Genomic DNA, 26,304 nt, shown 5'->3' with positions numbered 1-26,304 from the left:
CTCTTCAACTGCACACACCCGGAAATGGTGCATCAGCCATAGAGCGATTGTACAAACCAAATCATAAGCAATTTTAAAAACTCAAGTTTGAAAGTAATCCATCCATAGGTTCTAAGGATAATGTGTTCAAAGGCTATATTTGCGTACATAATGAGCCCTATGACCTTTGACATTTGGCCTGATGACCCCAAAATGTATTCACTTCATTAGCTCTGCATGATTCATAAATGACCCAAGTTTGGCTGGAATCCATCAAATGTTTCTTGAGAATATTTGTTAATGAGAACAAGACATACAGATGGACGAACGGACGGACAAACGGACGGACGACCCGCATCAAAATGTAGCATTTCTGAAATCTGGTTCCAGCTCTCACTAAAGGATAGAAAACTGTTTAACAGGGGATAGAGCATTAGCAAGCACTTACCAAATACAATTACAAAGAAGGTGCATGTTTCTGTATTTCCTGCATCATCGGTTGCGTTGTAGGTGACTGTGTTGTTTCCAATTGTAAAGTTTTCTCCAGAATTGTCAGTGGACGTCAATGTATGAATACCAGAGTTATCTGTTGCTGTAGGTTGCGTCCAGTTTACCACAGCTGTAGGATAACCAATGTCTGTAATGACATCCTGGTCACCAGGGCATAGATCGAAGACTGGTTTCTCATTGTCTGTGGGAAAGATTATATGATATATAAACTAGATGGCTTTTCAACGGCACACAGCCGCAAATGGTTCATCTGCCATAGAGCAATTGTACAAACCAAATCAGACTTAATTTTAAAAACTCAACTTTGAAATTTATTCATACGTAGGCTCTAAGGATAATGTGTTCAAAGGCTATATTTGTATACAAAATGAGCCCCAAGACCTGTGACATTTGGCATCACGACCCCAAAATGTATTCACTTCATTGGCTCTGCAAGATTCATAAATGACCCAAGTTTGGCTGAAATCCATCAATCGTTTCTTGAGAATATCTGATCATGAGAACAGGACATACAGATGGACGAACGGACGGACAAACGGACGGACACAGCATCAAAATGAAGCATTTTCTGAAATCTGGTTCCAGCTTTCACTAAAGGATAGAAAACTGTTTCACAGGGGATAAAGCATTAGCAAGAACTTACCGGATACAATTACAAAGAAGGTGCATGTTTCTGTATTTCCTGCATCATCGGTTGCGTTGTAGATGACTGTATTGTTTCCAACTGTAAAGTTTTCCCCAGAATTGTAAGTGGATGTCAGTGTAGGAATACCAGAGTTATCTGTTGCTGTAGGTAGAGTCCAGTTTACCACAGCTGTAGGATAACCAATGTCTGTGGTGACATCCTGGTCACTAGGGCATAGATCGAAGACTGGTTTCTCATTGTCTGTGGGAAAGATTATATGAGATATAAACAAAATAGCTCTACAGCTGCACACAGCAGCAATTGGTGCATCAGCCATAGAGCGATTGTACAAACCAAATCAGAAGTCATTTTAAAAACTCAAGTTTGAAAGTTAATCATCCGTAAGTTCTAAGGATAATCTGTTCGAAGGCTATAATTGCATACATAATGTGCCCCATGACCTCTGACATTTGGCCTCATGACCCCAAAATGTATTAACTTCATTAGCTCTGCAAGATTTATGAATGACCCAAGTTTGGCTGGAATCCATCAATTGTTTCCTGAGAATATCTGATCATTAGAATAGGACATACAGATGGACCAAAGGACGGACAAACGGATGGACAACCTGCATCAAAATGTAGCATTTCTGCAATCTAGGTCCAGCTCTCACTAGAGGATAGAAAACTGTTTAACAGGGTATAAAGCATAAGCAAGCACTTACCAGATACAATTATAAAGAAGGTGCATGTTTCTGTATTTCCTGCATCATCGGTTGCGTTGTAGGTGACTGTGTTGTTTCCAATCGTAAAGTTTTCTCCAGAATTGTGAGTGGACGTCAGTGTCTCAATACCAACGTTATCTGATGCTGTAGGTGACGTCCAGTTTACCACAGCTGTGGGATAACCAATGTCTGTATTGACATCCTGGTCACCAGGGCATAGATCGAAGACTGGTTTCTCATTGTCTGTGGAAAAGATTATATGAGATATTAACAAAATAGCTCTTCAGCTGCACACAGCAGCATATGGTGCATCTGCCATAGAGCGATTGTACAAACTAAATCAGAAGCCATTTTAAAAACACAAGTTTGAAAGTTAATCATCTGTAGGTCCTAAGGATAATCTGTTTGAAGGCTTTAATTGCATACATAATGAGCCCCATGACCTTTGACATTTGGCCTCATGACCCCAAAATGTATTAACTTCATTAGCTCTGCAAGATTCATAAATGACCCAAGTTTGGCTGGAATCCATCAAATGTTTCTTGAGAATATCTGCTAAGGAGAACAGGACATACAGATGGACGAACGGACGGACAAACGGATGGCAACCTGCATCTAAATGTAGCATTTCTGAAATCTGGTTCCAGCTCTCACTAGACAATAGAAAACTGTTTTTTAGGGTATAAAGCATAAGCAAGCACTTACCAGATACTATTACAAAGAAGGTGCATGTTTCTGTATTTCCTGCATCATCGGTTGCATTGTAGGTGACTGTGCTGTTTCCAATTGTAAAGTTTTCTCCAGAATTGTGAGTGGACGTCAGTGTCTGAATACCAACGTTATCTGTTGCTGTAGGTGACGTCCAGTTTACCACAGCTGTAGGATAACCAATGTCTGTGGTGACATCCTGGTCACTAGGGCATAGATCGAAGACTGGTTTCTCATTGTCTGTAGGAAAGATTATATGAGATCTCAACTATATGGCTCTTCAACTGCACACACCCGGAAATGGTGCATCAGCCATAGAGCGATTGTACAAACCAAATCATAAGCAATTTTAAAAACTCAAGTTTGAAAGTAATCCATCCATAGGTTCTAAGGATAATGTGTTCAAAGGCTATATTTGCGTACATAATGAGCCCTATGACCTTTGACATTTGGCCTGATGACCCCAAAATGTATTCACTTCATTAGCTCTGCATGATTCATAAATGACCCAAGTTTGGCTGGAATCCATCAAATGTTTCTTGAGAATATTTGTTAATGAGAACAAGACATACAGATGGACGAACGGACGGACAAACGGACGGACGACCCGCATCAAAATGTAGCATTTCTGAAATCTGGTTCCAGCTCTCACTAAAGGATAGAAAACTGTTTAACAGGGGATAAAGCATTAGCAAGCACTTACCAGATACAATTACAAAGAAGGTGCATGTTTCTGTATTTCCTGCATCATCGGTTGCGTTGTAGGTGACTGTGTTGTTTCCAATTGTAAAGTTTTCTCCAGAATTGTCAGTGGACGTCAATGTATGAATACCAGAGTTATCTGTTGCTGTAGGTTGCGTCCAGTTTACCACAGCTGTAGGATAACCAATGTCTGTAATGACATCCTGGTCACCAGGGCATAGATCGAAGACTGGTTTCTCATTGTCTGTGGGAAAGATTATATGATATATAAACTAGATGGCTTTTCAACGGCACACAGCCGCAAATGGTTCATCTGCCATGGAGCAATTGTACAAACCAAATCAGACTTAATTTTAAAAACTCAACTTTGAAATTTATTCATACGTAGGCTCTAAGGATAATGTGTTCAAAGGCTATATTTGTATACAAAATGAGCCCCAAGACCTGTGACATTTGGCATCACGACCCCAAAATGTATTCACTTCATTGGCTCTGCAAGATTCATAAATGACCCAAGTTTGGCTGAAATCCATCAATCGTTTCTTGACAATATCTGATCATGAGAACAGGACATACAGATGGACAAACGGACGGACAAACGGACGGACACAGCATCAAAATGAAGCATTTTCTGAAATCTGGTTCCAGCTTTCACTAAAGGATAGAAAACTGTTTCACAGGGGATAAAGCATTAGCAAGAACTTACCGGATACAATTACAAAGAAGGTGCATGTTTCTGTATTTCCTGCATCATCGGTTGCGTTGTAGATGACTGTATTGTTTCCAACTGTAAAGTTTTCCCCAGAATTGTAAGTGGATGTCAGTGTAGGAATACCAGAGTTATCTGTTGCTGTAGGTAGAGTCCAGTTTACCACAGCTGTAGGATAACCAATGTCTGTGGTGACATCCTGGTCACTAGGGCATAGATCGAAGACTGGTTTCTCATTGTCTGTGGGAAAGATTATATGAGATATAAACAAAATAGCTCTACAGCTGCACACAGCAGCAATTGGTGCATCAGCCATAGAGCGATTGTACAAACCAAATCAGAAGTCATTTTAAAAACTCAAGTTTGAAAGTTAATCATCCGTAAGTTCTAAGGATAATCTGTTCGAAGGCTATAATTGCATACATAATGTGCCCCATGACCTCTGACATTTGGCCTCATGACCCCAAAATGTATTAACTTCATTAGCTCTGCAAGATTTATGAATGACCCAAGTTTGGCTGGAATCCATCAATTGTTTCCTGAGAATATCTGATCATTAGAATAGGACATACAGATGGACCAAAGGACGGACAAACGGATGGACAACCTGCATCAAAATGTAGCATTTCTGCAATCTAGGTCCAGCTCTCACTAGAGGATAGAAAACTGTTTAACAGGGTATAAAGCATAAGCAAGCACTTACCAGATACAATTATAAAGAAGGTGCATGTTTCTGTATTTCCTGCATCATCGGTTGCGTTGTAGGTGACTGTGTTGTTTCCAATCGTAAAGTTTTCTCCAGAATTGTGAGTGGACGTCAGTGTCTCAATACCAACGTTATCTGATGCTGTAGGTGACGTCCAGTTTACCACAGCTGTGGGATAACCAATGTCTGTATTGACATCCTGGTCACCAGGGCATAGATCGAAGACTGGTTTCTCGTTGTCTGTGGAAAAGATTATATGAGATATTAACAAAATAGCTCTTCAGCTGCACACAGCAGCATATGGTGCATCTGCCATAGAGCGATTGTACAAACTAAATCAGAAGCCATTTTAAAAACACAAGTTTGAAAGTTAATCATCTGTAGGTCCTAAGGATAATCTGTTTGAAGGCTTTAATTGCATACATAATGAGCCCCATGACCTTTGACATTTGGCCTCATGACCCCAAAATGTATTAACTTCATTAGCTCTGCAAGATTCATAAATGACCCAAGTTTGGCTGGAATCCATCAAATGTTTCTTGAGAATATCTGCTAAGGAGAACAGGACATACAGATGGACGAACGGACGGACAAACGGATGGCAACCTGCATCTAAATGTAGCATTTCTGAAATCTGGTTCCAGCTCTCACTAGACAATAGAAAACTGTTTTTTAGGGTATAAAGCATAAGCAAGCACTTACCAGATACTATTACAAAGAAGGTGCATGTTTCTGTATTTCCTGCATCATCGGTTGCATTGTAGGTGACTGTGCTGTTTCCAATTGTAAAGTTTTCTCCAGAATTGTGAGTGGACGTCAGTGTCTGAATACCAACGTTATCTGTTGCTGTAGGTGACGTCCAGTTTACCACAGCTGTAGGATAACCAATGTCTGTGGTGACATCCTGGTCACTAGGGCATAGATCGAAGACTGGTTTCTCATTGTCTGTAGGAAAGATTATATGAGATCTCAACTATATGGCTCTTCAACTGCACACACCCGGAAATGGTGCATCAGCCATAGAGCGATTGTACAAACCAAATCATAAGCAATTTTAAAAACTCAAGTTTGAAAGTAATCCATCCATAGGTTCTAAGGATAATGTGTTCAAAGGCTATATTTGCGTACATAATGAGCCCTATGACCTTTGACATTTGGCCTGATGACCCCAAAATGTATTCACTTCATTAGCTCTGCATGATTCATAAATGACCCAAGTTTGGCTGGAATCCATCAAATGTTTCTTGAGAATATTTGTTAATGAGAACAAGACATACAGATGGACGAACGGACGGACAAACGGACGGACGACCCGCATCAAAATGTAGCATTTCTGAAATCTGGTTCCAGCTCTCACTAGAGGATAGAAAACTGTTTAACAGGGGATAAAGCATTAGCAAGCACTTACCAGATACAATTACAAAGAAGGTGCATGTTTCTGTATTTCCTGCATCATCGGTTGCGTTGTAGGTGACTGTGTTGTTTCCAATTGTAAAGTTTTCTCCAGAATTGTCAGTGGACGTCAATGTATGAATACCAGAGTTATCTGTTGCTGTAGGTTGCGTCCAGTTTACCACAGCTGTAGGATAACCAATGTCTGTAATGACATCCTGGTCACCAGGGCATAGATCGAAGACTGGTTTCTCATTGTCTGTGGGAAAGATTATATGATATATAAACTAGATGGCTTTTCAACGGCACACAGCCGCAAATGGTTCATCTGCCATGGAGCAATTGTACAAACCAAATCAGACTTAATTTTAAAAACTCAACTTTGAAATTTATTCATACGTAGGCTCTAAGGATAATGTGTTCAAAGGCTATATTTGTATACAAAATGAGCCCCAAGACCTGTGACATTTGGCATCACGACCCCAAAATGTATTCACTTCATTGGCTCTGCAAGATTCATAAATGACCCAAGTTTGGCTGAAATCCATCAATCGTTTCTTGACAATATCTGATCATGAGAACAGGACATACAGATGGACAAACGGACGGACAAACGGACGGACACAGCATCAAAATGAAGCATTTTCTGAAATCTGGTTCCAGCTTTCACTAAAGGATAGAAAACTGTTTCACAGGGGATAAAGCATTAGCAAGAACTTACCGGATACAATTACAAAGAAGGTGCATGTTTCTGTATTTCCTGCATCATCGGTTGCGTTGTAGATGACTGTATTGTTTCCAACTGTAAAGTTTTCCCCAGAATTGTAAGTGGATGTCAGTGTAGGAATACCAGAGTTATCTGTTGCTGTAGGTAGAGTCCAGTTTACCACAGCTGTAGGATAACCAATGTCTGTGGTGACATCCTGGTCACTAGGGCATAGATCGAAGACTGGTTTCTCATTGTCTGTGGGAAAGATTATATGAGATATAAACAAAATAGCTCTACAGCTGCACACAGCAGCAATTGGTGCATCAGCCATAGAGCGATTGTACAAACCAAATCAGAAGTCATTTTAAAAACTCAAGTTTGAAAGTTAATCATCCGTAAGTTCTAAGGATAATCTGTTCGAAGGCTATAATTGCATACATAATGTGCCCCATGACCTCTGACATTTGGCCTCATGACCCCAAAATGTATTAACTTCATTAGCTCTGCAAGATTTATGAATGACCCAAGTTTGGCTGGAATCCATCAATTGTTTCCTGAGAATATCTGATCATTAGAATAGGACATACAGATGGACCAAAGGACGGACAAACGGATGGACAACCTGCATCAAAATGTAGCATTTCTGCAATCTAGGTCCAGCTCTCACTAGAGGATAGAAAACTGTTTAACAGGGTATAAAGCATAAGCAAGCACTTACCAGATACAATTATAAAGAAGGTGCATGTTTCTGTATTTCCTGCATCATCGGTTGCGTTGTAGGTGACTGTGTTGTTTCCAATCGTAAAGTTTTCTCCAGAATTGTGAGTGGACGTCAGTGTCTCAATACCAACGTTATCTGATGCTGTAGGTGACGTCCAGTTTACCACAGCTGTGGGATAACCAATGTCTGTATTGACATCCTGGTCACCAGGGCATAGATCGAAGACTGGTTTCTCGTTGTCTGTGGAAAAGATTATATGAGATATTAACAAAATAGCTCTTCAGCTGCACACAGCAGCATATGGTGCATCTGCCATAGAGCGATTGTACAAACTAAATCAGAAGCCATTTTAAAAACACAAGTTTGAAAGTTAATCATCTGTAGGTCCTAAGGATAATCTGTTTGAAGGCTTTAATTGCATACATAATGAGCCCCATGACCTTTGACATTTGGCCTCATGACCCCAAAATGTATTAACTTCATTAGCTCTGCAAGATTCATAAATGACCCAAGTTTGGCTGGAATCCATCAAATGTTTCTTGAGAATATCTGCTAAGGAGAACAGGACATACAGATGGACGAACGGACGGACAAACGGATGGCAACCTGCATCTAAATGTAGCATTTCTGAAATCTGGTTCCAGCTCTCACTAGACAATAGAAAACTGTTTTTTAGGGTATAAAGCATAAGCAAGCACTTACCAGATACTATTACAAAGAAGGTGCATGTTTCTGTATTTCCTGCATCATCGGTTGCATTGTAGGTGACTGTGCTGTTTCCAATTGTAAAGTTTTCTCCAGAATTGTGAGTGGACGTCAGTGTCTGAATACCAATGTTATCTGTTGCTGTAGGTGACGTCCAGTTTACCACAGCTGTAGGATAACCAATGTCTGTGGTGACATCCTGGTCACTAGGGCATAGATCGAAGACTGGTTTCTCATTGTCTGTAGGAAAGATTATATGAGATCTCAACTATATGGCTCTTCAACTGCACACACCCGGAAATGGTGCATCAGCCATAGAGCGATTGTACAAACCAAATCATAAGCAATTTTAAAAACTCAAGTTTGAAAGTAATCCATCCATAGGTTCTAAGGATAATGTGTTCAAAGGCTATATTTGCGTACATAATGAGCCCTATGACCTTTGACATTTGGCCTGATGACCCCAAAATGTATTCACTTCATTAGCTCTGCATGATTCATAAATGACCCAAGTTTGGCTGGAATCCATCAAATGTTTCTTGAGAATATTTGTTAATGAGAACAAGACATACAGATGGACGAACGGACGGACAAACGGACGGACGACCCGCATCAAAATGTAGCATTTCTGAAATCTGGTTCCAGCTCTCACTAAAGGATAGAAAACTGTTTAACAGGGGATAAAGCATTAGCAAGCACTTACCAGATACAATTACAAAGAAGGTGCATGTTTCTGTATTTCCTGCATCATCGGTTGCGTTGTAGGTGACTGTGTTGTTTCCAATTGTAAAGTTTTCTCCAGAATTGTGAGTGGACGTCAATGTATGAATACCAGAGTTATCTGTTGCTGTAGGTTGCGTCCAGTTTACCACAGCTGTAGGATAACCAATGTCTGTAGTGACATCCTGGTCACCAGGGCATAGATCGAAGACTGGTTTCTCATTGTCTGTGGGAAAGATTATGATATATAAACTAGATGGCTTTTCAACGGCACACAGCCGCAAATGGTTCATCTGCCATGGAGCAATTGTACAAACCAAATCAGACTTAATTTTAAAAACTCAACTTTGAAATTTATTCATACGTAGGCTCTAAGGATAATGTGTTCAAAGGCTATATTTGTATACAAAATGAGCCCCAAGACCTGTGACATTTGGCATCACGACCCCAAAATGTATTCACTTCATTGGCTCTGCAAGATTCATAAATGACCCAAGTTTGGCTGAAATCCATCAATCGTTTCTTGAGAATATCTGATCATGAGAACAGGACATACAGATGGACGAACGGACGGACAAACGGACGGACACAGCATCAAAATGAAGCATTTTCTGAAATCTGGTTCCAGCTTTCACTAAAGGATAGAAAACTGTTTCACAGGGGATAAAGCATTAGCAAGAACTTACCGGATACAATTACAAAGAAGGTGCATGTTTCTGTATTTCCTGCATCATCGGTTGCGTTGTAGGTTACTGTGTTGTTTCCAATCGTAAAGTTTTGCCCAGAATTGTGAGTGGATGTCAATGTATGAATACCAGAGTTATCTGTTGCTGTAGGTTGCGTCCAGTTTACCACAGCTGTAGGATAACCAATGTCTGTGGTGACATCCTGGTCACCAGGGCATAGATCGAAGACTGGTTTCTCATTGTCTGTGGGAAAGATTATATGAGATATAAACAAGATGGCTCTTCAACTGCACACAGCCGCAAATGGTGCATTTGCCATAGAATGACAAACCAAACCAGAAGTAATTTTAAAAACTCAAGTTTGAAAGTTATTCATCCGTAGGTTCCAAGGATAATGTGTTCAAAGGCAATATTTTTCATACATAATGAGCCCCATGACCCCTGCTTAACTCTCACTCACCCCCCTCTTCACTCTCACTTCTAGTGAGAGGAAGAAAAAACCAGTATCCTCCTATCACTTGTGATAGGAGGATACGAGACAGGAGACCGTCCCTGGAAGCACTCAGTGTGAGGGGACGACCGACTTGTGTGGATACAGGTAAACGTCCTGGTTTCACCTTTTTGCCGGTGGGGGTGACTAGCTGACAACCAAATTTGTCAGCTACGAACGAACCAGGTTGGCTAGGAGAGGACCGACTCACCCGCCTAGCTAGTTTTGAGTGAAACTACTTCATGATGAAAAGCCATAAAAGCACCAGGGTTAAAGCCCCTGCCTCTACTAATTTGCCACTTCTTTCCGGGGGCCTACAGAGAGTAGTGCAACATGACGTGCCAACTCCAAAGCCAATTGGAAGAGATGGTGTTGATAAACCACGGAAAAGAGATGCTTTACTAACAACAAAAAAGACAATTGGAATAGGAACCTGGAATGTGAGAACGCTACATCAACCAGGGAACCTCGAAATCCTACTTCACCAACTAAACAACTTTAAATGGGAGATAGTAGGTGTATCAGAAACACATTGGACTGACAAGGGAGAGTTTACCTCTGAAGGGTACAAAATACTATGCTCAGGAAATGAAACTCTACACAGAGGGGGTGTAGCACTGATTCTGAACAAAACAGCCCAGAACTCACTCCTAGGATATCATCCTATTTCATCCAGATTGATCACTGCCAGATTCCAGACTCAAGCAGGTGCCGTTACAGTGATCCAAGTTTATGCCCCAAATACAGCTGATAATGAAGAACTAGTAGACGAATTTTATGACCAACTTCAAGAAGCAATCAATTCTGCACCAAAGAAAGACATTCTGATAGTGATGGGGGATCTAAATGCAAAAGTGGGAGACAGTTACTCACAATGGAAACAAGTTCTAGGCCAACATGGGTTTGGAAAGGCAAATGCCAGAGGAGAGAAACTACTCAATTTTTGTGCAGCGAATGATCTTGTTATCACCAATACCATGTTTAAACAAGCCAAAACAAGTAGAAAATGGACATGGGAATCACCTGATCAAAAGACTCACAACAAGATAGACTTCATAATGATTAACAGCAAATGGAAAAGCTCAATCAACAACTCCAGGAGTTTCCCCAGTGCTGACATAGGCTCAGATCACCAGTTAGTCATTGCAAACTTAAGACTGAGATTTAAAGTTAGAGGAAAACCCAAGTTTCTAAAACTCAAAGAAGCAGACGTCCGCTCAAATTATGAAATAGAAATTGGAGGAAGGTTTGGCCCACTTCTAGATGATGAAAACACAGATGTGGAAAATCTATGGGAAGGCATCAAGTCAGCATACAGCGAGACATCGACCAAACTTCTCGGAAACAGAAAGAGTCAACCTCAGGCCCCTTGGATAAGCGAGGAGGTGCTCCAACTAAGTGACCAAAGGAAAAGGGTTAAGCAGGAGAAGTTAAGTGATACTACAAAGAGAGCCCACTATAATTTCCTAAACAGGGAAATAAAGAGAAAGACAAAAGGATGTAAGGACAGATGGATTCAAGATCTATGTAAAAAGGTTGATAAGGCACACCAAGCAGCTAAGTCCAAAGAAGTCTACTCAACAATCAAGAAACTCACTAGGAAACCAAATATCAAGATGCAAACAGTAAAGAGCAAAGATGGACAAGTACTGACAGAGATAGAGGATGTAAAAAGGAGATGGAAAGAAAGTTACGACGAACTTTATAACAACCAGAATCCCATCAACAAGGATGTAACTGAGGGAATTGCACAGATGACTAGTATGGAGGAAGAGCCTGAAATACTTAAAGAGGAGGTCATTAGTGCTATCAAAAGGATGTCAGATGGAAAGGCCCCAGGCTATGATAGTATAACAGCAGAGGAGTTAAAAGCATCCGGAGAGAGTGGCACTGACATCCTTCACAAACTCTGCAACCTAATCTGGAGAAAAGAATCTTTCCCAACTGACTGGGGCAGAGCCATTATAACACCTATATTCAAGAAGAAGGATAAGCTTGATTGCGGAAACTACCAGGGAATCAGCTTACTTAGCCATGCAGGAAAGATATTTGCATCAATCCTTCAACGAAGAATCTTGAAGAAGACAGAGGAAATTTTATCAGAGTCCCAGGCAGGTTTACGACCAGGGAGATCAACCATAGACCAACTGTTTACGCTAAGACAAATTGCAGAAAAGCACCTTGAAAAGAACAGAAGTCTGTTTTGCTGTTATATAGACTTCGAGAAGGCATTCGATTCAATATGGCAGGAAGGACTTTGGAAAGCTATGAGATTCTTTGGCTACTCCAATAAGACAATCTGTCTCCTAAAAGCACTATACAAAATCTCAGCTAGTGCAGTCAGGGTAAATGGCGAACTTACAGACTGGTTCCCAACAATTGTGGGTGTACGCCAGGGCTGTGTATTATCACCACAGCTATTCAACATCATCCTCGAAATGGTTATGTTACATGCCACCTATGACACCCCTATTGGAATAAACATCCAAGGCCATCTGATCAACAACCTCCGCTTCGCAGACGACATAGTTATTCTTGCATGCAACGAAATAGATCTCCAGTCCATTGTAGATTGTATACAACAGTGGAGCTCAAACTTTGGCCTCAAAATCAATATTGCCAAGACAGAGGTCCAGGTCATCAGTAAACAGCAGCAAGTCATTAACATCAGCATAGGTGGAACCAAACTACTACAGGTGGAAAAGTTTGTTTACCTGGGAGGTACCATCACTCAATCAGGAAAATGCACAGAGGACATAAAGAATAGAATTGGAAAAGCCCTGGGTGCTGTTCAAAGTCTTCACAGCATATTGACAGCCAAAGACATTAGAGATGTTACAAAACTTCAACTATATAAGGTACTCATCCTATCCATCCTTATGTATGGATCAGAAACATGGACACTGAAAAAAGAAGACGAGAACAGGCTCCTTACCTTCGAAATGATCTGCCTCCGAAAAATCTTGGGGGTAACCAGACTAGACAGAATAAGGAATACAACAATTCGGAAGACTCTAGAACTGGATGAAACCATTCTGGACAAAATAGCCAAAAAACGGCTACGATTCTTTGGCCACGTTAACAGGATGAGACCATCACGATACCCAAAGATACTCCTAACTTCTGATATCCATGGTGATAGACCCCGGGGCAGACCAGCCAAGAAATGGATAGATTATGTAAAGGCCGATTGTGCTACTAGATGTCTGGGATCCCTCACAGAAGCGACCAGAACGTCACAAGACAGGAAATCTGGCTTGACGTCATGAAGCAGAAGCCATCACACATCTTCCAGATGGTGCGGAATGCTAAGGTCAAGGTAGGTCAACGACCTTTGACATTTTGCCTCATAACCCCAAAATCTATTCGCTTCATTAGCTCTGCAAGATGAGCCAAGTTTGGTGGCAATCCATCATTTAGTTCTTGAGTTTTCACAATCATAACCTGACGACGGATACTGGTAGTCAACCTGTTCGAAACTTTGAGCCACTCCCGTCACCTATCCTCTCCAACCGGCACTTTAGGTCTCCTTAGAACTATAACCTAAAAAAAGGATTAACAGTTTCTTTCAAGACTACACCAACAGTTCTTTTCAAAACTACACACACTGAATAAAGAAAGATTATCAAGAGTCCTTTTCAGGAATTACCAATCCTCCCTCTCTTTCACATGGTGCAACCGCAAACCTACTGTATGAGATACATACATGACCCAAGTTTGGCAGATATCCATCTCTTAGTTCTTGGGATAACGAGATCACTAGAATACATTATGCTTCCAGCTATTTTGAAAGATAACATAAGTTCAGAGTAATGTTGAAATGTTAAATCAAGCAAAAACTCCTCAAAATTATGAATTTTAGAACACATGCATAGTCATGAGGATTTATCTTTCACAAGAATTTAAATATCTCAAAATCCCAAGCTAGATCGGTGACAAAACTTTTAGATATAAAGAATAACAACATTCACACCTGTTACTGTGACAAAGAGAAGACAAGTGCCAGTGTTTCCTGCATCATCTGTAGATGAGCAGTTCACAGTGGTGTCCCCTATCAGGAATATATTTTCGGATGAATGGGAGCAATTCACATCTAGATGAAAATCCACATTATCAGTTGCAGTAGAATCTAGCAGAACAGTTGACGATGAGTTGAGTCCCTCATCCGTAGAAGAAGATATATTTGCGCAGTTCAGAATAGGTTCTTCATCATCTGCAATATAACAGAAATTCACATCAATATACATTTTACAAGAATGGTATCATTTTTGTCAACTTCATGGTTTAAATATCTTGAAAAAGAAAAGATATTGAGTGAAGAAATTAATTGTAAGAGGCACTGATAAGTGATATTATTAGTGTGTTTGTCAATCCAGTGTACGTTTGTTGTACGCGTTACTTACATACATGCAGTCTGGTCATTATGTCAAAATCACATCACCATGGTACCAGCAGGCGCACACCTAGCTGTGCACGTTAATTTATTTATCAAGTGCGCGCACACATGCGCATTGGGTCTATCGTGAGAATTTAAAGGCTATTTTTCCAAACATAATGAGCCCTGTTACCTGTAACCTCTGACCCTAAAATCTAATCATTTCGATGGTTTGGCAAGATACATACACTGTACATGACACATGTTTGGAGGGAATCCATCAAATGGTTCTTGAGAATAGGCGATCTAGTGAACAGAAAGTATAGACGGATATACGGACGGATAGACGGACGGACAAAACAAACGTACAATCTGAAAATAAAATTCTTCCAGCTACTTCGTTGCAGAGGCATAAACATGCAGCATATCTGAAATCTGACTCAAGCTCTCACTAGAGAATACAAAACTGTTTAACGTGGGGATAAAGCATTAGACGAGGACTTACCAGATACAAATATCAAGAAGGTGCATGTTTCTGTATTTCCTGCATCATCGGTTGCAGTGTATGTTACTGTGTTGTTTCCAATTGTAAAGTTTTCCCCAGAATTGTGAGAGGATGTCAATGTATGAATACCAGAGTTATCTGTTGCTGTAGGTTGCGTCCAGTTTACAACAGCTGTATGATAACCAATGTCTGTGGTGACATTCTGGTCACCAGGGCATAGATCGAAGACTGGTTTCTCATTGTCTGTGGGAAAGATTATATGAGAAATAAACTAGATGGCTCTTCAACTGCACACAGCCGCAAATGGTGCATCAGCCATAGAGCGATTGAACAAACCAAATCAGAAGACATTTTAAAAACTCAAGTTTGAAAGTTATTCACCCTTAGGGTCCAAGGATAATGTGTTCAAAGTCTATATTTGCATACATAATAAGCCCCATGACCTTTGACATTTTGCCTCATGGCCCAATAAGTATTCACTTCATTAGCTCTGCAAGATTTTATAAATGACCCGAAATTGGCTGGAATCCTTCAATTGTTTCTTGAGAATATCTGATTATTAGAACAGGACATACAGATGTATGAACGGACGGATAACCCACATCAAAATGTAGCATTTGTGAAATCTGGTTCCAGCTCTCACTAAATGATAGAAAACTGTTTTACATGGGATAAAGCATTAGCAAGCACTTACCAGATACAATTAAAAAGAAGGTGCAGGTTTCTGTATTTCCTGCATCATCGGTTGCGTTGTAGGTGACTGTGTTGTTTCCAATTGTAAAGTTTTCCCCAGAATTGTGAGTGGATGTCAATGTATGAATACCAGAGTTATCTGTTGCTGTAGGTTGCGTCCAATTTACCACAGCTGTATGATAACCAATGTCTGTGGTGACATCCTGGTCACCAGGACATAGATCGAAGACTGGTTTCTCATTGTCTGTGGGAAAGATTTCATGAGATATAAAATAGATGGCTCTTTAACTGCACACATCTGAAAATGGTGCATCTGCCATTGAGCGATTGTACAAACCAAATCAGAAGACATTTAAAAAATTCAACTTTGAAAGTTATTTATCCGTTGGTTCCAAGGATGTGTTCAAGGACTATATTTGCATACATAAAGAGCCCCATGACCTTGGAAATTTTGCCTCATGACACCAAAATGTATTCACTTCATTGGCTCTGCAAGATTCATAAATGACCCAAGTTTGGCTGGAATCCATCAATTGTTTCTTGAGAATATCTGATCTTGAGAATATCTGATCATGAGAACAGGACATACAGATGGACGAACGGACGGACAAAAGGACATACACAGCATTAAAATGAAGCATTTTCTGAAATCTGGTTCCAGCTTTTACTAAAGGATAGACAACTGTTTAACAGGGGATAAAGCATTAGCAAGCACTTACCAGATACAATTATAAAGAAGATGCATGTATCTGTATTTCCTGCATCATCGGTTGCATTGTAGGTGACTGTGTTGTTTCCAATTGTAAAGTTTTCTCCAGAATTGTGAGTGGACGTCAGTGTCTGAATACCAACGTTATCTGTTGCTGTAGGTGACGTCCAGTTTACCACAGCGGTGGGATAACCAATGTCTGTATTGACATCCTGGTCACTAGGGCATAGATTGAAGACTGGTTTCTCATTGTCTGTGGGAAAGATTATATGAGATATAAACAAAATAGCTCTTCAGCAGCACACAGCAGCAAATGGTGCATATGCCATAGAGCGATTGTACAAACAGAATCAGAAATCATTTTAAAAACTCAAGTTTGAAAGTTAATCATCCGTAGGTTCTAAGGATAATCTGTTCGAAGGCTTTAATTAAATACATAATGAGCCCAATGACGTTTGACATTTGGCCTCATTACCCCAAAATGTATTAACTTCATTATCTCTGCAACATTCATGAATGACCCAAGTTTGGCTAAAATCCATCAATTGTTTCTTGAGAATATCTGCTAAGGAGAACAGGACATACAGATGGACGAACAGACGGACAAACGGATGGACAACCTGCATCAAAATGTAGCATTTCTGAAATCTGGTTCCAGCTCTCACTAGAGAATAGAAAACTGTTTTTCAGGGTCTAAAGCATAAGCAAGCACTTACCAGATACAATTACAAAGAAGGTGCAGGTTTCTGTATTTCCTGCATCATCGGTTGCGTTGTAGGTGACTGTGTTGTTTCCAATTGTAAAGTTTTCTCCAGAATTGTGAGTGGACGTCAGTGTCTGAATACCAACGTTATCTGTTGCTGTAGGTGACGTCCAGTTTACCACAGCTGTGGGATAACCAATGTCTGTATTGACATCCTGGTCACCAGGGCATAGACCGAAGACTGGTTTCTCATTGTCTGTGGGAAAGATTATATGAGATCTGAACTAGATGGCTCTTCAACTGCACACAGGCGGAAATCGTGCATCAGCCATAGAGCGATTGTACAAATCAAATCATAAGCAATTTAAAAAACTCAAGTTTGATAGTAATCCATCCGTAGGTTCTAAGGATAATGTGTTCAAAGGCTATATTTGCATACATAATGAACACCATGACCTTTGACATTTGGCCTCATGACCCCAAAATGTATTCACTTCATTACCTCTGCAAGATTAAAAAATGACCCAAGTTTGGCTGGAATCCATCAATTGTTTCTTGAGAAAATTTGTAAGGAGAACAGGACATACAGATGGACGAACGGACGGACAAACGGATGGCAACCTGCATCTAAATGTAGCATTTCTGCAATCTGGTTCCAGCTCTCACTAGAGGCTAGAAAATTGTTTCACAGGGGATAGAGCATTAGCAAGCACTTACCAGATACAATTATAAAGAAGGTACATGTTTCTGTATTTCCTGCATCATCAGTTGCGTTGTAGGTGACTCTGTTGTTTCCAATTGTAAAGTTTTCCCCAGAATTGTGAGTGGATGTCAGTGTAGGAATACCAGAGTTATCTGTTGCTGTAGGTAGAGTCCAGTTTACCACAGCTGTAGGATAACCAATGTCTGTGGTGACATCCTGGTCACTAGGGCATAGATCGAAGACTGGTCTCTCATTGTCTGTGGGAAAGATTATATGAGATATAAACAAAATAGCTCTTCAGCTGCACGCAGCAAATGGTGCATCTGCCATAGAGCGATTGTACAAACCAAATCAGAAGTCATCTTAAAAATTCAAGTTTGAAAGTAAATCATCCGAAGATTCTGCGGATAATCTGTTCAAAGGCTATGATTGCATACATAATGAGCCTAATGACCTTTAACATTTGACCTCATGACCCCAAAATGTATTAACTTCATTAGCTCTGCAAGATTCATAAATGACCCAAGTTTGGCTGGAATCCATCAATTGTTTCTTGAGAATATCTGATCATGAGAACAGGACATACAGATGGACGAACGGACGGACAAACAGACGGAGGACCTGCATCAAAATGTATAATTTCTGAAATCTGGTTCCAGCTCTCACTAAAGGATAGAAAACTGTTTTTTTAGGGTCTAAAGCATAAGCAAGCACTTACCAGATACAATTACAAAGAAGGTGCATGTTTCTGTATTTCCTGCATCATCGGTTGCGTAGTAGGTGACTGTATTGTTTCCAACTGTAAAGTTTTCCCCAGAATTGTGAGTGGATGTCAGTGTAGGAATACCAGAGTTATCTGTTGCTGTAGGTAGAGTCCAGTTTACCACAGCTGTAGGATAACCAATGTCTGTGGTGACATCCTGGTCACTAGGGCATAGATCGAAGACTGGTTTCTCATTGTCTGTGGAAAAGATTATATGAGATATAAACAAAATAGCTCTTCAGCTGCACACAGCAGCAAATCGTGCATCTGCCATAGAGCGATTGTACAAACCAAATCAGAAGTCATTTTAAAAACTCAAGTTTGAAAGTTAATCTTCTGTAGGTTCTAAGGATCATCTGTTCGAAGGCTATAATTGCATACATAATGAGCCCCATGACCTTTGACATTTGGCCTAATGACCCCAAAATGTATTAACTTCATTAGCTCTGTAAGATTAATAAATGGCCCAAGTTTGGCTGGAATCCATCAATTGTTTCTTGACAATATCTGATCATGAGAACAGGACATACAGATGGACCAAGGGACGGACAAACGGATGGCAACCTGCATCAAAATGTAGCATTTCTGAAATCTGGTTCCAGCTCTCACTAGAGAATAGAAAACTGTTTTTCAGGGTCTAAAGCATATGCAAGCACTTACCAGATACAATTACAAAGAAGGTGCATGTTTCTGTATTTCCTGCATCATCGGTTGCGTTGTAGGTGACTGTGTTGTTTCCAATTGTAAAGTTTTCTCCAGAATTGTGAGTGGACGTCAGTGTCTGAATACCAACGTTATCTGATGCTGTAGGTGACGTCCAGTTTACCACAGCTGTGGGATAACCAATGTCTGTGGTGACATCCTGGTCACCAGGGCATAGATCGAAGACTGGTTTCTCATTGTCTGTGGGAAAGATTATATGAGAAATAAACTAGATGGCTCTTCAACTGCACACAGCCGCAAATGGTGCATCAGCCATGGAGCGATTGTATAAACCAAATCAGAAGACATTTTAAAAACTCAACTTTGAAAGTTAATCATCTGTAGGTCCTAAGGATAATCTGTTCGAAGGCTTTAATTGCATACATAATGAGCCCAATGACCTTTGACATTTGGCCTCATGGCCACAAAATGTATTAACTTCATAAGCTCTGCAAGATTCATAAATGACCCAAGTTTGGCTGGAATCCATCAATTGTTTCTTGAGAATATCTGCTAAGGAGAATAGGACATACAGATGGACGAACGGACGGACAAACGGATGGCAACCCGCATCAAAATGTAGCATTTCTGAAATCTGGTTCCAGCTCTCACTAGAGGATAGAAAACTGTTTTTCAGGGTCTAAAGCATAAGCAAGCACTTACCAGATACAATTACAAAGAAGGTGCATGTTTCTGTATTTCCTGCATCATCGGTTGCGTTGTAGGTGACTGTGTTGTTTCCAATCGTAAAGTTTTCTCCAGAATTGTGAGTGGACGTCAGTGTCTGAATACCAACGTTATCTGATGCTGTAGGTGACGTCCAGTTTACCACAGCTGTAGGATAACCAATGTCTGTGGTGACATCCTGGTCACCAGGGCATAGATCGAAGACTGGTTTCTCATTGTCTGTGGGAAAGATTATATGAGATCTCAACTAGATGGCTCTTCAAATGCACACAGCCGGAAATGGTGCATCAGCAATAGAGCGATTGTACAAACCAAATCATAAGCACTTTTAAAAACTCAAGTTTGAAAGTAATCCATCCATAGGTTCTAAGGATAATGTGTTCAAAGGCTATATTTGCATACATAATGAGCCCTTAGCCTATAATCTAGGCGGAGTGCCGAGCTTTTTTCTTTGCTGCTAGACTAACCCTAAGCAGAACGTCTGATACGGCGAGACTACGAACCGTGAGTCGCGAAGCGGCTCACCGCTTATAATCACTGGTCTAGCTAATCAATATTCATATATATTCAAAATGGCGGATCTATGAATCATTCAACAGCCCTACCAAATAAGGTACACCTATGTTACGTTCGACCAATCAGATATAAGAAACCGCAACGAAAAAAGATTGCACTCTTTCCAAAACCAGTAGGTAATGCAACAAAAATATCCCTGCCGGCTTCAATAACGCTACGAATAGCAGATTCCTGCAGTTCTCTGAATTTTCCATTAGGAATGCCTAGTTTGTTGGCCGCATATGATAAACTTTCTCGCAGAAGATCGTCGTCGCATGAACTACCCGCCATCTTGGATGAAGAAAATGACGTAATGTCACGTGATTTATAATATGCATATGCATAGACTCTCCATACGTGTTTCTGATTGGTTGAGTTCATTTCGTATTCATAAGGTTTTTTCGTACGAAAAACTGCCACGGATTCATGGTCGATAATAAAAAAACAACGACTAAAGCTAGACCAGTGATTATAGGCGGTGAGCCGCTTCGCGACTCACGGTTCGCAGTCTCGCCGTATCAGACGTTCTGCTTAGGGTTAGTCTAGCAGCAAAGGAAAAAGCTCGGCAATCCGCCTAGATTATAGGCTAAATGAGCCCTATGACCTTTGACATTTGGCCTCATGACCCTAAAATGTATTCACTTCATTAGCTCTGCAAGATTCATAAATGACCCAAGTTTGGCTGGAATCCATCAATTGTTTCTTGAGAATATCTGTTAATGAGAACAGGACATACAGATGGACGAACGGACGGAAAAACGGACGGACGACCCGCATCAAAATGTAGCATTTCTGAAATCTGGTTCCAGCTCTCACTAAAGGATAGAAAACTGTTTAACAGGGGATAAAGCATTAGCAAGCACTTACCAGATACAATTACAAAGAAGGTGCATGTTTCTGTATTTCCTGCATCATCGGCTGCATTATAGGTGACTGTGTTGTTTCCAATTGTAAAGTTTTCCCCAGAATTGTGAGTGGACGTCAATGTATGAATACCAGAGTTATCTGTTACTGTAGGTTGCGTCCAGTTTACCACAGCTGTAGGAAAACCAATGTCTGTAGTGACATCCTGGTCACCAGGGCAAAGATCGAACACTGGTTTCTCATTGTCTGTGGGAAAGATTATATGATATATAAACTAGATGGCTTTTCAACTGCACACAGCCGCAAACGGTGCATCTGCCATAGAGCAATTGTACAAACCAAACCAAATCAGAATTAATTTTAAAAACTCAATTTTGAAATTTATTCATCTATAGGCTCTAAGGATAATGTGTTCAAAGGCTATATTTGTATACAAAATGAGCCCCAAGACCTGTGACATTTGGCATCACGACCCCAAAATGTATTCACTTCAGTGGCTCTGCAAGATTCATAAATGACCCAAGTTTGGCTGAAATCCATCAATCGTTTCTTGAGAATATCTGTTCATGAGAACAGGACATACAGATGGACGAACGGACGGACAAACGGACGGACACAGCATCAAAATGAAGCATTTTCTGAAATCTGGTTCCAGCTTTCACTAAAGGATAGAAAACTGTTTCACAGGGGATAAAGCATTAGCAAGCACTTACCAGATACAATTACAAAGAAGGTGCATGTTTCTGTATTTCCTGCATCATCGGTTGCGTTGTAGGTGACTGTGTTGTTTCCAATTGTAAAGTTTTCGCCAGAATTGTGAGTGGATGTCAATGTATGAATACCAGAGTTATCTGTTGCTGTAGGTTGCGTCCAGTTTACCACAGCTGTAGGATAACCAATGTCTGTGGTGACATCCTGGTCACCAGGGCATAGATCGAACACTGGTTTCTCATTGTCTGTGGGAAAGATTATATGAGATATAAACAAGATGGCTCTTCAACTGCATACAGCCGCAGATGGTGCATTTGCCATAGAATGACAAACCAAATCAGAAGTAATTTTAAAAACTCAAGTTTGAAAGTAATTCATCCGTAGGTTTCAAGGATAATGTGTTAAAAGGCAATATTTTGCATACATAATGAGCCCCATGACCTCTTGACATTTTGCCTCATAACCCCAAAATCTATTCGCTTCATTAGCTCTGAAAGATAATGAGCCAAGTTTGGTGGCAATCCATCATTTAGTTTTTGAGTTTTGACAATCATAAGGTGACGACAGATACTGGTAGTGAATCTGTTCGAAAATTTGAGCCACTCCCGTCACCTATCCTCTCCAACGGGCACTTTAGTTCTCCTTAGAACTATAACCTAAGAAAGATAATTAACAGTCTCTTTCAAGACTACACCAACAGTTCTTTCCAGAACTACACACACTCAATAAGGAAAGATTATCAAGAGTCCTTTTCAGGAATTACCAATCCTCCCTCTCTTTCACATGGTGCAACCGCAAGCCTACTGTATGAGATACATACATGACTCAAGTTTGGCAGAAATCCATCTCTTAGTTCTTAGGATAACGAGATGACTAGAATACATTATGCCTCCAGCTATTTTGAAAGATAACATAAGTTCAGAGTAATGTTAAAATGTTAAATCAAGCAAAAACTCCTCAAAATTATGAATTTTAGAACACATGCATAGTCATGAGGATTTATCTTTCACAAGAATTTAAATATCTCAAAATCCCAAGCTAGATCGAAGACAGAACTTTTAGATACAAAGTATAACCACATTCACACCTGTTACTGTGACAAAGAGAAGACAAGTGCCAGTGTTTCCTGCATCATCTGTAGATGAGCAGTTCACAGTGGTGTCCCCTATCAGGAATATATCTTCGGATGAATGGGAGCAATTCACATCTAGATGAAAATCCACATTATCAGTTGCAGTAGAATCTAGCAGAAAAGTTGACGATGAGTTGAGTCCCTCATCCGTAGTAGAAGATATATTTGCGCAGTTCAGAATAGGTGCTTCATTATCTGCAATATAACAGAAATTCACATCAATATATATTTTACAAGAATGGTATCATTTTTGTCAACTTCATGGTTTAAATATCTTGAAAAAGAAAAGATATTGAGTGAAGAAATTAATTGTAAGAGGCACTGATAAGTGATATTATTAGTGTATTTGTCAATCCAGTGTACGTTTGTTGTATGCGTTTCGTACATACATGCAGTCTAGTCATTACGTCACGATCACATCACCATGGTATCAGCAGGCGCACACCTAGCTGTGCGCGTTAATTTATTTATCCAGTGCGCGCACACATGCGCATTGGGTCTATCGTCAGAATTTAAAGGCTATTTTTCCAAACATAATGAGCCCTGTTACCTGTAACCTCTGACCCTAAAATCTAATCATTTCAATGGTTTGGCAAGATACATACACTGTACATGACACATGTTTGGAGGGAATCCATCAAATGGTTCTTGAGAATAAGCCATCTAGTGAACAGAAAGTATAGACGGATATACAGACGGATAGACGGATGGACAAAACAAACGTACAATCTCAAAATAAAATTCTTCCAGCTACTTCGTTGCAGAGGCATACACATGCAGCATATCTGAAATCTGACTCAAGCTCTCACTAGAGAATACAAAACTGTTTAACGTGGGGATAAAGCATTAGACGAGGACTTACCAGATACAAATATAAAGAAGGTGCATGTTTCTGTATTTCCTGCATCATCGGTTGCGGTGTAGGTTACTGTGTTGTTTCCAATTGTAAAGTTTTCCCCAGAATTGTGAGGGGATGTCAATGTATGAATACCAGAGTTATCTGTTGCTGTAGGTTGCGTCCAGTTTACCACAGCTGTAGGATAACCAATGTCTGTGGTGACATCCTGGTCACCAGGGCATAGATCGAAGACTGGTTTCTCATTGTCTGTGGGAAAGATTATATGAGAAATAAACTAGATGGCTCTTCAACTGCACACAGCCGCAAATGGTGCATCAGCCATGGAGCGATTGTATAAACCAAATCAGAAGACATTTTAAAAACTCAACTTTGAAAGTTATTCATCCTTAGGGTCCAAGGATAATGTGTTCAAAGTCTATATTTGCATACATAATAAGCCCCATGACCTTTGACATTTTGCCTCATGGCCCAAAATGTATTCACTTCATTAGCTCTGCAAGATTTTACGAATGACCCGAAATTGGCTGGAATCCATCAATTGTTTCTTGAGAATATCTGATCATGAGAACAGGACATACAGATGTATGAACGGACGGACAACCCACATCAAAATGTAGCATTTCTGAAATCTGGTTCCAGCTCTCACTAAATGATAGAAAACTGTTTTACAGGGGATAAAGCATTAGCAAGCACTTACCAGATACAATTACAAAGAAGGTGCAGGTTTCTGTATTTCCTGCATCATCGGTTGCGTTGTAGGTGACTGTGTTGTTTCCAATTGTAAAGTTTTCCCCAGAATTGTGAGTGGATGTCAATAAATTAATACCAGAGTTATCTGTTGCTGTAGGTTGCGTCCAATTTACCACAGCTGTAGGATAACCAATGTCTGTGGTGACATCCTGGTCACCAGGGCATAGATCGAAGACTGGTTTCTCATTGTCTGTGGGAAAGATTTTATGAGATATAAACTAGATGGCTCTTCAACTGCACACATCTGTAAATGGTGCATCTGCCATTGAGCGATTGTACAAACCAAATCAGAATTAATTTTAAAAACTCAACTTTGAAAGTTATTTATCCGTTGGTTCCAAGGATGTGTTCAAGGACTATATTTGCATACATGAAGAGCCCAATGACCTTGGAAATTTTGCCTCATGACCCTAAAATGTATTCACTTCATTGGCTCTGCAAGATTCATAAATGACCCAAGTTTGGCTGGAATCCATCAATTGTTTCTTGAGAATATCTGATCATGAGAACAGGACATACAGATAGACGAACGACGGACAAACGACAGACACAGCATCAAAATGAAGCATTTTCTGAAATCTGGTTCCAGCTTTCACTAAATGATAGAAAACTGTTTTACAGGGGATAAAGCATTAGCAAGCACTTACCAGATACAATTACAAGGAAGGTGCAGGTTTCTGTATTTCCTGCATCATCAGTTGCGTTGTAGGTGACTGTGTTGTTTCCAATTGTAAAGTTTTCCCCAGAATTGTGAGTGGATGTCAAAGTATGAATACCAGAGTTATCTGTTGCTGTAGGTTGCGTCCAGTTTACCATAGCTGTAGGATAACCAATGTCTGTGGTGACATCCCGGTCACCAGGGCATAAATCGAAGACTGGTTTCTCATTGTCTGTGGAAAAGATTATATGAGATATAAACTAGATGGCTCTTCAACTGCACACAGCCGAAAATGGTGCATCAGCCATAGAGCGATTGTACAAACCAAATCAGAAGACATTTTAAAAACTCAAGTTTAAAATTTATTTATCCGTTGGTTCCAACGATAATGTGTTCAAAAGCTATATTTGCATACACAATGAGCCGCATGACGTTGGACATTTTGCCTCATGACCCCAAAATGTATTCACATCATTGGCTCTGCAAGATTTTTATAAATGACCCAAAATTGGCTGGAATCCATCAATTGTTTCTTGAGAATATCTGATTATGAGAACAGGACAAACAGATGGACATACAGATGTATAAACGGACGGACAACCCACATAAAAATGAAGTATTTCTGAAACCTGGTTCCAGCTTTCACTAGAGAATACAAAACTATTTTACAGGGGATAAAGCATTAGCAAGCACTTACCAGATACAATTACAAAGAAGGTGCAGGTTTCTGTATTTCCTGCATCATCGGTTGCGTTGTAGGTGACTGTGTTGTTTCCAATTGTAAAGTTTTCCCCAGAATTTTGAGTGGATGTCAATGTATGAATACCAGAGTTATCTGTTGCTGTAGGT

The 26,304-nt window shown here is 40.1% G+C and overlaps 1 protein-coding gene across 1 annotated transcript in view; it reads right to left on the bottom strand.

Moving 5' to 3' along the window:
• LOC763311 overlaps positions 1-22,940 on the bottom strand; it is a 90,183-nt gene extending 67,243 nt beyond the window's left edge. The window contains exons 1-18 of the mRNA XM_030988885.1: positions 22,877-22,940; positions 22,059-22,301; positions 19,903-20,145; positions 19,198-19,440; positions 18,493-18,735; positions 9,597-9,839; positions 8,894-9,136; positions 8,188-8,430; positions 7,483-7,725; positions 6,777-7,019; positions 6,072-6,314; positions 5,366-5,608; positions 3,955-4,197; positions 3,250-3,492; positions 2,544-2,786; positions 1,839-2,081; positions 1,133-1,375; positions 428-670 (exon numbers count right to left, since the gene is read on the bottom strand). Coding sequence (XP_030844745.1) covers positions 428-670; positions 1,133-1,375; positions 1,839-2,081; positions 2,544-2,786; positions 3,250-3,492; positions 3,955-4,197; positions 5,366-5,608; positions 6,072-6,314; positions 6,777-7,019; positions 7,483-7,725; positions 8,188-8,430; positions 8,894-9,136; positions 9,597-9,839; positions 18,493-18,735; positions 19,198-19,440; positions 19,903-20,145; positions 22,059-22,301; positions 22,877-22,940 — 4,195 coding nt within the window. The remainder of the gene's footprint in view (positions 1-427; positions 671-1,132; positions 1,376-1,838; positions 2,082-2,543; positions 2,787-3,249; positions 3,493-3,954; positions 4,198-5,365; positions 5,609-6,071; positions 6,315-6,776; positions 7,020-7,482; positions 7,726-8,187; positions 8,431-8,893; positions 9,137-9,596; positions 9,840-18,492; positions 18,736-19,197; positions 19,441-19,902; positions 20,146-22,058; positions 22,302-22,876) is intronic.
• Between the last annotated feature and the right edge of the window lie 3,364 nt (positions 22,941-26,304).

This window comes from Strongylocentrotus purpuratus, unplaced genomic scaffold (assembly GCF_000002235.5).
Source record: "Strongylocentrotus purpuratus isolate Spur 01 unplaced genomic scaffold, Spur_5.0 spur5_scaffold_18, whole genome shotgun sequence".
Classification (NCBI taxonomy): domain Eukaryota; kingdom Metazoa; phylum Echinodermata; class Echinoidea; order Camarodonta; family Strongylocentrotidae; genus Strongylocentrotus; species Strongylocentrotus purpuratus.
The sequence above is the reverse complement of the archived record's forward strand: the minus strand, read 5'-3'. Positions and strand labels throughout refer to the sequence as shown.